The sequence below is a fragment of the Bos javanicus genome, chromosome 22 (assembly GCF_032452875.1).
Source record: "Bos javanicus breed banteng chromosome 22, ARS-OSU_banteng_1.0, whole genome shotgun sequence".
Lineage (NCBI taxonomy): Eukaryota > Metazoa > Chordata > Mammalia > Artiodactyla > Bovidae > Bos > Bos javanicus.
The window spans coordinates 50,365,090-50,378,432 of record NC_083889.1 but is presented as its reverse complement, the minus strand read 5'-3'; the positions used below and the strand labels follow the sequence as shown (position 1 = coordinate 50,378,432).

The following is a 13,343-nucleotide window of genomic DNA, read 5'->3' as shown; positions in this document are numbered from 1 at the left end:
AATGCAGGAGACCCTGGTTTGATTCCTGGGTTGGGAATATTCCCTGGAGGAGGGAAAGGCTACCCACTCCAATATTCTGGCCTGGAGAATTCCACGGACTATATAGTCCATGGGGTCGAAAAGAGTCAGACACAACTGAGTGACTTTCACTTTGCTTTCTTACTAATGCTTCTCTCATTTTACCAAAAAGTCACCTTTTCATTTGATATCTAAGTGAAATACACTACCCTAGGGAGGATCCCCTTTCGGACACCAAACAGCATTTATGTCATCGCCCAATGAAGAATATTTGGGTTGTTCTCTCTCTTTTTTTTAAAGCTATTGTGAGTAAAGTTGTTGTGAACATTTTTCTACCGGTCTTTTGTTTTCGTGTATCTTAAGCAGATACTTAGAAGTTCAATTGCTGGGTCATAAGTAGTATTTCTCAGACCAGTTTCTAAATTGGTTGTACCATTTTGCCGTCTTTTGAGTAGTGTATGAGTTCTGATTGCTGGAAATCCTTGTATATTTGATTTTGGAAGTCTTTTTAATTTTAGCTGTTCTAGTGGGTGTGTATCGGTGGTTTTAATCTGTTTTCTTAATGACTAATAATAGAGAGCATTTGTCAGACATGTGTTACAAATATTTACTCCCTGTTCTGTAGTTTACCTATTCATTTTTCAGTGTCTTTTGAAGAACAGATTTTAACTTTTATATTTTCTTTATGATTAATGCTTTCTGGTTCCTTTATAGAAGTCTTTGCTGATACCATCTCAGTGGTTGTTGTTGTTTTTTTTTTGCTGGGCCATTTGGCTTTTAACATCTTTGTTCCTCAATCAGGGATTGACCTTGGGCTAGCTACCTCAGTGAAAGTGCCAAGTCTTAACCATTGGACTGCCAGGGAATTCCCTATGTTTTCTTTTAGAAGCATTATAGTTTAGCTTCTACATTTATGTAGATCCACTTTCAATTTTAACTTTTGAATGTGGTATGATGGTAGGCAAAGCATGGTTCTGGAGAGGAAGCCTGAAAAACCACTATCACAGTTGAGGAGCAGTCTTTTCAAGGCCCTATAACTGAAACGAATACATTTAATTTTTTTTTTTTAAATGAGAATTTGGAGGGGATAGGGGGCAAGGGTGCTTCCAGCAGCCACTAATTCTAGCTCCAAAAGAGCACATTAAAGTTGCTGCTGTTTAAAAACTCATAGTTGGATCTTAGTTGGGTAGATGCTCCCACCAATTCCTGCCTGTCGTGACCCCTTGATGCTATAGCTGAGTGTCCTGTTTGCCCCAAAGCATTTACTTTGGAAAAATTAGAGTGCTTAAAGCAGAAACAGGCCTGCTGTAGACCACAGCTAAAACTAATGGAATGGGACCCCCAGTTCTGCTTTGTTGGCGTTTGGAACTTAGGTCATGATTTAAGAGGGATGGCCCCAGGTTTTGATATTATGCTGCTAGAGGTCGATTTCTTGGACCTGTGCAGGATGGACTCGAATCAAAGTGTTTGCCAAGAATTTTTTATTGATCATGAATCAAAGGTAGAGGAAGCTCGAAAAGAGTCATCTGACATCATGGTTCTAACCTTAAAGGCTGCTGACCTACAATGGGGAGGCTTTCCCAAACCCACTGGTTGGTTTCCAAGAAACCAGAGTCCTTTATGTTCTGGGGGAGTGTGCTTATAAAGCTGAAAGTTAAAGGAATCCATGAGAAGGGCGTCACTGGATTGTAGTCCATAGCTTAACGTGATGCTTGTTGTCTATCAGAGAATGACCTCTGTTCAACCACTCTTCATGTGGAGTTACTTTTCACTTCAACCGTCAAAACTCTCATTTGCCTATTTACTACCACCACCAAGATCAGAACCTGCAGACAAGGCCTGCTACCTCCACTGCCTAGATCCTACCCCCAGTAGATGCAGCACAGCAATAAGCAGAAGGGGCCCTGTGGTGAGTAAAACTAGGCTGTAAGTCCAGGTGAACTCATGTGTCTTGCCTGAGTATGCTTGTGACATTCTAAATTTTTTCACATATGTGTTGCCTTGGAAACGTCTAACTTCTCACAGTATTTTCCCTGCAACTTCTCCCTTATCTGTGAGTCTATAGTCTGCTTTTTTAGTTTTATTAGCAGTGCCTGCCACGTTTCCCCCCAGAGTTCTGTTAGGTAAAACAGAGGAAAGTACCTTGCATCAGTCCTTTAGCCTCTCCCCCATACAGGACAGAACATTACTAGAACAGAAGTACATAGTTATTTACAAATCACTTTTCCCTTTGGTTTAGGGGAGGAAGCTGGGAAAGTGGGCTGCCACTGCTTCAAGACAAAAACCACTGCCATGCTGGGGAGAGGGGTGGGTCAGGGATCACCCAAAACTTTCTGATTATTTTGAGGATGACTTTTTCTTCATTGAGCATTCATTTGGTCATCGTAAAGCTTTGACTTTTCTAAATGCTGGACAAAGTTGGTTCAGACTGCTTATTTTTTAATGTTTCTGTGGAGGAAGAAGGCTTTGGAATTTCATAGTGTGCTATTTTTGCTGACGTGGGTTGTGTTTTCACTCTCTTGATAGGGTACTCTGATGCAGAAAAGTTTTCAGTTTTGATCAAGTCTACTTTATCTGTTTTTTCTTTTGTTGTCATGGTAAGAGACCTTTGCCAAATCCAAGGTTATAAAAGTTTGCCTCCTTTTGGGAATTCCCTGGTGGTCCAGTGATCAGGACTTGGCTCTTCACTGCCTGGGCCAGGGTTCAGATGAGGAACTGGTATGCCACAGGCTGTGCCGTGTGACCAAAAAAAAGTTTGCCTCTTTCGGTAGCTGGAGTGCAGGTCTTATGAGGACTTCTTAGTCATAGGTTACGTGCTCATCTTCAGAGCAATCGCTGTGGTAATAGACTACTGATTGGCCAGGCTGAATAGTGTAGGATCAGCCACGTGGACTGAGGGTAGTAAATAAACATGGTAAGGTGCTGTTTCCAAAAAGCATATAGAATGGGTGCTGGAAAATTTAATAAATGTTTTATGAAGCATTCTTAGTACTTTGAGAGATAGATGGTGCCCTTTTAAAAATTTAAAATGTGTTTTTGTTGCTGTAAATTAATATATAAACGTATAAAAGTGACTTCTAAAAATATTCTTGCTGATGTGGTCCCTGATAAGTCAAACAGGAGGAAATTGGTTTAGTCTTTACTTCATGTACCCACATACTCATTTATTGTGGTTTGTTTTGTACAGGTACTGCTATAACCAGAGTTTGGTAGCAAAAGGATCTACTTATCAGGCCCTCTTGACATAGAAAGAGATGTGGGGGGATTCTCGATCTGCTAACAGAACAGGACCTTTTCGGTAAGTCTTAAAATTTGAATATCGAAATGTCTGTTATAACAGTGTAGATACTGTATAACATTTATGGCCTACTATAAAGAGGGATATTTTCTTTGTGTAGAAATAGCTTTGAATTTTTTTTCTGATTTTTAAAAATAGAAACTACTTAAAATTTTTCTAGTCATTTCTAGAGTGATCGTCAGAGTGAATACCTAGCATGCCAAGTATTTTGTGTATTAGCATTTTTAAAATATTAACAAAAAATCCCCCAGTTTTAAAAAATATTTTTTATCTTTTTTAGCAAAGTAATACGCAACTAATAAGGAAAGCTAGTAAAAATGTATGTAAGTGTTTATAAATGAATGTGAATGTTTCATTAAGTGCAGTAATTTATGTCTAGAATCCAGAGCTCTGTCTTTCCTATGACACATTGTATTTCAGCCACCAGAAATAGTTGTGAGGAAGAAAAATTATTTACTTAATGCAGTTTCCTAAGCTGCATTACAATTTTAGGGGTTACTGGATACAAAGATAAGTAGAGAATGTGGTACCATTCATAGTTGTAAATGAATTATATTATAGATTTGTAGGGAGAATGAATTACATTCTTTATATACAATAAAATTATATAAAATATTGAATTTATAATTCAATAAAGTGAATTATATAATCGATTTGATAAGTGGAGAAGGTGGTACCATAGTTGTAAATGAATTATATCATAGATTTATAGGGAGTGAATTTTTTATAGCCAGTGTAATAAACACTGATGATGATATTTTAAAAACTTTTGCATTGTGTTTGCAGTTAATGAAATGCTATAGGAATGTGACTTACGGCTGTAGTTTGTGTATGGCAAAGAAATCTTACTTTTAAAGTTATACATTAAAAAATATTTATGCTCCAGGGAATTCCCTGGCAGTCCAATGGTTAGAACTCCATGCTCTCACTGCCAAGGGGCCTGAGTTCAGTCTTTGGTTGGGAAGCTAAAATCCCACAAGCCTCTGCAGCATGGCCAAAAAAAAAAATTTATGCTCCAATTGAAACTTTTGTTACAAGTAAGTTTTCTTTTGGACTGGCAGTCTGCAGATCTTCCAGTGCAAATTCAACAGTTATTTTATTATTCTGAAGTTTGGGGTTCCCATGGAAAATTTAGTTAGAAAAGTAAGTTTAAAAGTAAATCCATGTAACACTTAGTAAAGCTAATTTCATGAATAAAGGGATCTTTACTTTCTGCTTAGCAATCTTTAAAGCAGTGGTAGTGATGCTGGTTCAGAGAAGGCAATGGCAATCCACTCCAGTACTCTTGCCTGGAAAATCCCATGGATGGAGGAGCCTGGTAGGCTGAAGTCCATGGGATTACTAAGAGTCGGACACGACTGAGCGACTTCACTTTCACTTTTCACTTTCATGCATTGGAGGAGGAAATGGCAGCCCACTCCAGTGTTCTTGCCTGGAGAATCCCAGGGACGGGGGAGCCTGGTGGGCTGCCGTCTGTGGGGTTGCACAGAGTTGGACACGACTGAAGCGACTTAGCAGCCGCAGTGATGCTGGTTATGTTTTTCCTTTAAAAAAATTAAGGTCTGGATCAATGGTCAACGGGCTGCAGCTTGTTTTTGTTTGACTGGAACATAGCCCTGATCATTCGTTTACAAATTGTTTATAGTTGCTTTCATGTTGCAGGGGCAGAGTTGAATAGTTGTGACAGAAACTGTAGACATATAAAATGGTCTGGTGCTAGGTAGTGTGAAAGATAGGGCCAGTTCTCATTTAGAACTCAGTTCTCTTGAGTTCTGTAAACTGAGAATGTGAATTTAATACTATGTTTTAAAATATATTATATTACCATGAAAAATTAGATGAGGCATTAGAATCTGAAAAATCAGCTTCTTCATTTGGGACCTGGGGATAAAGCATGAAAGCCTAATGCTCTCTCTAGGTCCCTTTCAGCATTAAGCCTCTGGATGCTGTTGCTTGGTTTGGTCAACTTACGCATGCTGTGTGGCATGATTCATGCTGCCTTCTGAGATACCCTTGAGTAGTTAATAATAGGACCCAGGTGAGAGCACTTCTAGGTGGAGCCACTGTGGGACTGGGGTTTAGATGCAGCCAGGGGTGATGCTCAGCTGGTGAACACTAGTGTACTCCAACTAGTGGCTTACAGCCAGTGTTTTCTTCATTTTGGGCCTGCATCTGTTCTGATTGGGTGGTGTCCACTCTGTAGCTGTCAATCAGATATTTTGGAATGTTACTCTTGTTTGCACCACCAATGAGAAAGACACATCCTGAAACCTACTGTATGAAATTTACAGCGCATTGATTTTTCTGATGTATAGGAATCATCGTGTTGATCTTGGAATTCTAAGTTCCCTGGCTGTAGGAAATGGAAATTTTTGTAGAGTGTCACCATTGCTAGCTTATCTGGTGTTGCGGATTTTCCCTGTTGCAGGACTGGGTGAAAGCTTTTTCTGCAGCAGTCATGTTGAAAACCTTGTGTTGACTTTCCTCGTGTTCTGAAACGGGAACTTAAAAGTTTACTCCGCCACTTCGTCTTAAAATAGCAAAACATTGCTGTTTTCTGCAGATCTAGGACCTTGTTACAGAACTCTGCCAAAAAAAAAAAAAAAATGTTTACAGAAGAATGTGCTGTGATTAGAGAAGAATATGCTGGTGTGTAGATTTCAAACTCTCTGGACAATATGAATAACACTGTCTTTGTTTCTACAGTGGGAGCCAAGAAGAAAGGTTTGCTCCCGGGTGGAACAGGGATTATCCTCCTCCTCCCCTTAAGAGTCATGCTCAAGAGAGACACTCTGGCAACTTTCCTGGCAGAGATTCACTTCCCTTTGATTTCCAGGGGCATTCGGGGCCTCCCTTTGCAAATGTAGAGGAGCATTCTTTCAGCTATGGAGCTAGAGACGGACAGCATGGTGACTATCGAGGAGGGGAGGGCCATGGACATGATTTCAGGGGGGGAGATTTTTCATCTTCTGATTTCCAGAGCAGAGATTCATCACAGTTGGACTTCAGAGGAAGGGACATCCATTCTGGGGACCTTCGGGATAGAGAAGGGCCACCTATGGACTATCGGGGTGGAGACGGTACTTCTTTGGACTACAGAGGCAGGGAGACATCTCACATGAACTACAGAGAGAGGGAGGCTCATACTGGTGACTTTAGAGGTAGGGATGTTCCTCCTCCTGACTTTAGGGGCCGGGGCACTTATGACTTAGATTTTAGAGGGCGGGATGGAGCCCGTGCAGATTTTAGGGGAAGGGATTTATCAGATTTGGATTTCAGGGCCAGAGATCAGTCCCGTTCTGATTTTAGGAATAGAGATGTGTCTGATTTGGACTTCAGGGACAAAGACGGAACCCAGGTGGACTTTAGAGGCCGAGGTTCAGGTACTAGTGATCTAGACTTTAGGGACAGGAATACACCACATGCAGATTTCAGAGGTAGACACCGATCCAGGACTGATCAGGATTTTAGGGGCAGAGAGGGAGGACCTTGTATGGAATTTAAAGATAGGGAGATGCCCTCTGCGGATCCAGATATTTTGGATTACGTTCAGCCCTCCACACAAAACAGAGAACATTCTGGTATGAATGTGAACAAGAGAGAAGAATCTGCACATGACCATACGACGGAAAGACCTGCTTTTGGCATTCAGAAGGGAGAATTTGAGCATTCAGAAACAGGAGAAGGAGAAAAACAAGGTATAGCCTTTGACCATGCATCTTCACCAGACTTTCAGAACAGCCAAAGTCCTCTTCAAGACCAGGACAAGTCACAGCATTCTGGAGGTGAACAACAGAGCTCAGATGCTGGTATGTTTAAAGAAGAAGGTGGTCTGGACTTTCTTGGCCGTCAGGACACTGATTACAGAAGCATGGAGTACTGTGATGTGGATCACAGACTGCCCGGAAGCCAAATATTTGGCTATGGCCAGAGCAAGTCTTTTCCTGAGGGCAAAACTTCCCAAGATGCCCAACGGGACCTTCAGGTATGTTAATAGAGTGGACTACTGTTTTGTCTTTTAAGATTTTATTTATTTACTTATTTATTGGTTGTGCTGGGTCTTTGTTGCTGTGCGGACTTTTCTCTAATTGAGGAGAGCGGGGGGCTACTCTTTAGTTAGGGCTGCCTGGCTCTAGAGCACAGACTCAGCAGTTGTATGAATGGGCTTAGTTGCTCTGTGGCATGTGGGATCTTCCCAGGTCATGGATTGAACCCATATCTCCTGCATTGGCAGGTGGATTCTTTACTACTGAGCCACTAGGGAAGCCCTGGATTGCTTTGTTGAGTTTTGCTTCTTCTTAAGACTTTTCTGAAGGATGAAGTATAGAGTCCATTAGTCCTGGGGCTTACTTTATACAGCCATTAAAAAGCAAGATTTGTAGTCACGAGTGGAGTGTACATCTCTAGAGAAAGGGCCCTCAGTTCAGATCATATTTTTGATGTGTGTCTCCTCATTATCTCGCTTGATGGTACTGTTTTAAATGCCTTGGGATAATTTAGTTTGAAAGTATTTGTCTTTGGGAGTTGGTTCTCTTGTCTCTTACGTAGTCAGGCCTTGTGGCTGTTTGGGGTTCATTTTCTTACTTAAAATCATTTAGAGAATATCTAGGATAAGACAAAATACTAAGTTAGGAGGAGGCAATGTTAATGTTGCAAATATTGAAGCTAACTTAATTGACTTAAATGTTGATTTTCTGTATGTCTAATATATAATCTAATGTACATATAATCTTAGAATTATGTTTTCAGTTGGACATTGAAAACATTACTTTTAAAAACAGGTGTTACCCATCTCTATTGCAGTTTCTGTTATTTTGGACAGTAATTCTAAGACAAGCTGGTTAGATATTTGGTTAAAAAATGGATTTTGAGATTGTTAGAACTGGATGGCCATATAATTCATTATTCAAGTCAGGACACTTTCAAGAGTAAAAGAGGACACTATTTGTAATTATGCTCGGACAGTAGGTGTGGTCAAGTAGTTGTAGGAGACTTTTTTCCCAAAAGTTAAACCCTTTTTATAACTTGAAATGGAGGAGAATCAGAGCTGAGACTTTTGTACATATGGAAAATGCAGATTTCTCTGATTTTGTACGGTTAAGTTATATCATCGGATGACACCCTTTGATTTTGTTCTGGAGATTGTTTATCGGTAACATCTTTGATAAATGACATCTGGTTTTACTTATGTGCTGTTTTCTCATTCAGGAAAAGAAAATTCTAGTTTTGAAAATCTGGTTGATTTTTTTTTTTTCTGTTTGTAAAAGTCCCTTTCAATGTTGTTTCTCTTTGTTTTCTGCTTTACTATTTCAAAATTCCTGCAATGAGCATGGATCTTAGAACACTTACATTGTAATGATTTGAAATAAAATTTGGGGGGAATTCCCTGGTGGTTTAGTGCTTAAGACTCTGCTTTTTCACTGCCAGGGACCGGGTTCAGTCCTTGGTTGGGGAAGTAAGATCCCATTTTTTTAAAAAAATCAAATTTTGGAATTCAGAAAAAGAGACAATTACAACTTTTTATATCTTAATATGATGCAAGTCATTTTAATTTTTTTTATCCTGAGTACCTGTATTTCATGTTGTTTCATTTTGCACATTAGCATGTATTTTATTCTGAAATAAGTTTTTTTGCTTTGGATTAAAGGATCAAGATTATAGGACTGGCCCAAGTGAGGAGAAACCAAGCAAGCTTATTCGATTAAATGGGGTGCCTGAAAATGCCACAAAGGAAGAGGTAAGGCTCTTGTTCTTTTTTCTCTTTCCTTTTCCTTTCTTTTTTTTTTTTCAGTCAATTAAAAAATTTTAAAGACTTTTTATTTTGAGAAATTGTAGATTCACAGGAAGGTGCAAAGAAATCCTCAGGGAAATCTTGGTTATCATTCACCCAGCCTTCCCCCGCCTATAGAGCAGTAGCTAAACCAGGAATGTAGCTTTAGTGTAATCTATAGAGACCCTGGGATTTCTTTGGAAGGAATGATGCTAAAGCTGAAACTCTAATACTTTGGCCACCTCATGCGAAGAGTTGGCTCCTTGGAAAAGACTCTGATGCTGGGAGGGATTGGGGGCAAGATGAGAAGGGGACGACAGAGGATGAGATGGCTGGATGGCATCACTGACTCGATGGACATGAGTCTGAGTGAACTCTGGGAGTTGGTGATGGACAGGGAGGCCTGGCGCGCTGCGATTCATGGGGTTGCAAAGAGTCGGACACAACTGAGCATCTGATCTGATCTGATCTGATAGAGATCATTCATATTTCACCAGTTACTAAGTACTCACTGAGGTGAGGTTTGTTTTATATATATATATATATATATATATATATATATATATATATATATATGACAAGTGATTGCTGTCCTCAGACCTGATAATCATCCTTGAGGGGATAATCCAAGTGGGAGGGAGGAGGGTTGGAGTGCTTACATAAAGATGCTGTTTATAGTAGTAAAAACTGGGAACTTTCTAACTCCTCATTGTTAAAGAACTTGGTAACTAAATTATGGATGACCTTAAGGAAGAATTTGGTCAGAATATACAATTACTAGAGCAAACAGAACTTTACTCTGTGTTAGGCATTGTATGATACTTAAAAGCATTAGTTCATTTATTTATCACAACATCCTATGAAACAGGTACTCTTTATTCATTCATTCAAAAATGATGCACCTTTGTATGCCAGGCAGTGTTCTAGGTACTGAGTGATACAGTAGTGAACATTATAAAGTCACTGTTTCCATGGATAGTAAAAAGAATAAGCAGGAAAAAAAATTCAAGCAGTGATGAATGCTCTGAAGAAAACTAAAGTAAAGGTTTAGAGCATCACTCGGGTGCAGGCGGTGTTAGATTGGGTAGGTAGGGAAGGCATCACTGAGGAAGTGACATTTGAGCCCAGGCCTGAATGCAAGTAAGAGAACAGTCCATTTGAAAATGGGGAAAAGAGCTGACCAGGCTGAGGGAGTTCAGGGACCATGGCCCTGGATAGGAATGAGCTTATTGCATGATCTTAGGTTTAGAAAATGAGACTCTGGGTGCTGAAAGGTTGCACAGCACATGAGGAGGAGAGACTTGGAATATTGGCAGTCTCATTTCAGAGCTTGAGCTCTTGAGGTTATGCTCCTCTGCCTTTTTTTTGTACTTGAGAATTTTTGAGTAATTACGTTCTACTCATTGAATAGTTTCAGAATGCCTGGAGTGTACTTGGCTTAATTTGTCCTTTGTAAAGTAATCATTGCTTTAAAGTTGGTAGAATAAAAACCACTAGGGGAAATATAATGTTTAGTATTTGATTATGATGTGTGTCATTAGTGTGCATACCATATTCTTACAGATTCTTAACGCCTTTTGGACTCCTGATGGCATGCCTGTGAAGGACTTGCAGTTGAAGGAGTATAACACAGGTGAGTTTCATGACTTGCATGCAGCCTTGGGTTAGGAGAGTCTGTCAGATCTCTGCATCTTGGGTTCCTCAAAATTTTTTATAAGAAACCACAATTAAGATTTCCAGAAGCCTCCTTTTGATGCCTTCAAACAACAGTCAGCTATACCCTTAGCTGTAGTTCTTTGTGGATATTTGTCCACTCATGGGTGATGAGGATGTATGTTCCAGTACTTCTGAGTGCCTATGAGATACAAAGTGAGTGTTGTAGAATTTGTCCCCAAATATATTTTATGCAATTAAATCATTAAACTTGCTGCTGATGTTCTTCATGGTGGTGGAATGTTTCTGTTTGAGCCGGGTAAGATTTTAATTACCTTACTATACGTAAAACTTTACATTTCATTGCTTCAGCATGGAAGTTTCAACTTGCCAGAGAAATTGTACAAGTGAGTAGTTTCTTGAGATTTTAGTCTTTTTCTGAGGACAGAGTCCTGCACCAGCTACTTTGTTGAAATCCATGAATAGATCCAGAAGACCTTTCTTTTTGACCTCTGCTCTACAGATTAGATTTTCAGAATATCCTCCTAGTATCTTAGAGTACCTAATTTGGTCAGTTTCTTCATTATATATTATATATATATATATATATAATATATACCTTATTATATATATATAATATATATATATAAGGTATATATATTATATATACCTTATTATAGAAAAAGTAGTCAAAAGTGAAATGCCAAGCACTCAAGGTATTGGACCAGTATTTTTAGGACTACCCAATAGGAAACAAATAAAGGTAATTTTAAAGTGGTCTATTTTAAATTAAAGAAAGTAGAGCATTAGTCTTTTCACAAGTCTTAGAATCACAAGTCTCAGTAATTCATGTTAAAGAACTCTTCAAGTAAGAGCAAGCCATATTTTTGAATATGTAGTTTACCTTTAAACAGTTCGCCATGGAATAACATTTTTGCATTAACTAGATTACTTCTTCTGATTGGTTTTACAGAATAAAACTGTCCACAAAAATTTTGGTGCTTGAAATAATCTGGTGTTTGTGTTAAGTACAGAAATTGTTTTCCTGTAATTTGACAGTGAACTCAGCATTATTTCTCAGAAAGCTAATTATTTCTTTGTTTGAAATATGCCAACTCTAAATTTGTGGAAGTATGACTAAGAGTAGGTATGTTCTCAAACACAACTCTTTTTGGGATGAGGGGTATGTGTCTCATAGAGACTTTCCTGGTTAACTATTAACTATGGAAATTAAAAATAGAATTTATAGGCTGCAGTTGCTTTTTGACTCACAGGGCAATAACTTCAGCTTTGATCTTATTTCATGAACTGTGCTTTCGTTAAATATTGGTGTTTAGGAAAAAGATGTGTTTGGTATTTAAATAATGGCAATTTTAATTCTTCATTTCTTTAGTACTCATTGACTTTCTACATGTATTGTCAGATTTATTAGCAGAGTAAAACCTACATTGATCTGTAGGGTTCACAGAGGAAGTCCTTAAATTTTCTGGCTCTGGCAGCTATTAAAATCATAATTGGCAGACCAGAGACTGATACAAATGTGAAATCATTCAGGACAGTAGTTTAAAGAAAATCAGTTTTCAGAAAATTCTGCCTTTTCTGGCCATTTTAATACATGAAGTGATCAGTTCAGTTCAGTCGCTCAGTTGCGTCCAACTCTTTGTGACCCCATGAATTGCAGCATGCCAGGCCTCTCTCTCCATCACCAGCTCCCAGAGTTCACTCAAACTCATGTCCATCGAGTCGGTGATGACATCCAGCCATCTCATCCTCTATCGTCCCCTTCTCCTCCTGCCCCCAATCCCTCCCAGCATCAGAGTCTTTTCCAACGAGTCAACTTTTCACATGAGGTGGCCAAAGTACTGGAGTTTCAGCTTTAGCATCAGTCCTTCCAAAGAACACCCAAGATTGATCTCCTTTAGAATATATGCATATATGAAAATGTTGAACGTGTTAGTTGCTCAGTCATGTCATTCTGTGGGGTTGACTCTGCGACCCCATAGACTGTAGCCTGCCAGGCTCCTCTGTTCATGGAATTCTCCAGGCAAGAGTACTGGAGTGGGTAGCCATTCCCTTCTCCAGAGGATCTTCCCAACTCAGGGATCAAACACATGTCTCCTGTATTATAGGCGGATTCTTTACCTGGTCTGAACTACCACAGAAGCCATCATATTTGTATAAGTGCACGCATGCACATGTGCGCGTGCACACACACACACACACCATATTTATAGAAGCTCACAAACACACACACACACACACACACACACACACGTATATATACTTTTTAAAATGAAAGAACTGAAAGGATTGGATTACCAGTCCCATGTTATCCGTATTGTATCACTGTATGGCAAGTAGAATGAGCTTTTGAAATTATCAGTCATGTTGTGTTATTCCTCTCCCTGAAACCCTTTAACACCTTTCCATCTCAATTGGAAGAAACTCCCAACTTCTTGTTCTGACTTAATACAGTCCTGCATGAGCCTGCCCTTGGCTTTTTGTCTGACCTCATTACATACACTCTTTACCTTTCTTAACCATGCTCTAGCCATCCTGAGCCTTCTCTCATCCTTGACCATATGGACTTATTGCTTTGTCACA

The 13,343-nt window shown here is 39.3% G+C and overlaps 1 protein-coding gene across 4 annotated transcripts in view; it reads left to right on the top strand.

The window, feature by feature from the left end:
* The window catches only part of RBM6 (RNA binding motif protein 6), an 88,380-nt gene that overhangs the window by 11,603 nt on the left and 63,434 nt on the right, over positions 1–13,343 (top strand). For 3 of the 4 annotated variants that reach the window (XM_061397528.1, XM_061397529.1, XM_061397530.1), the window contains exons 2-5: positions 3,206–3,316; positions 6,023–7,301; positions 8,964–9,053; positions 10,650–10,719. In XM_061397528.1, the coding sequence (XP_061253512.1) occupies positions 3,273–3,316; positions 6,023–7,301; positions 8,964–9,053; positions 10,650–10,719 (1,483 nt within the window). In that variant the 5' untranslated portion in view covers positions 3,206–3,272. Of the gene's footprint in view, positions 1–3,205; positions 3,317–6,022; positions 7,302–8,963; positions 9,054–10,649; positions 10,720–13,343 lie in introns of those variants that run through there. The other variant, XM_061397531.1, reaches the window with a different exon arrangement.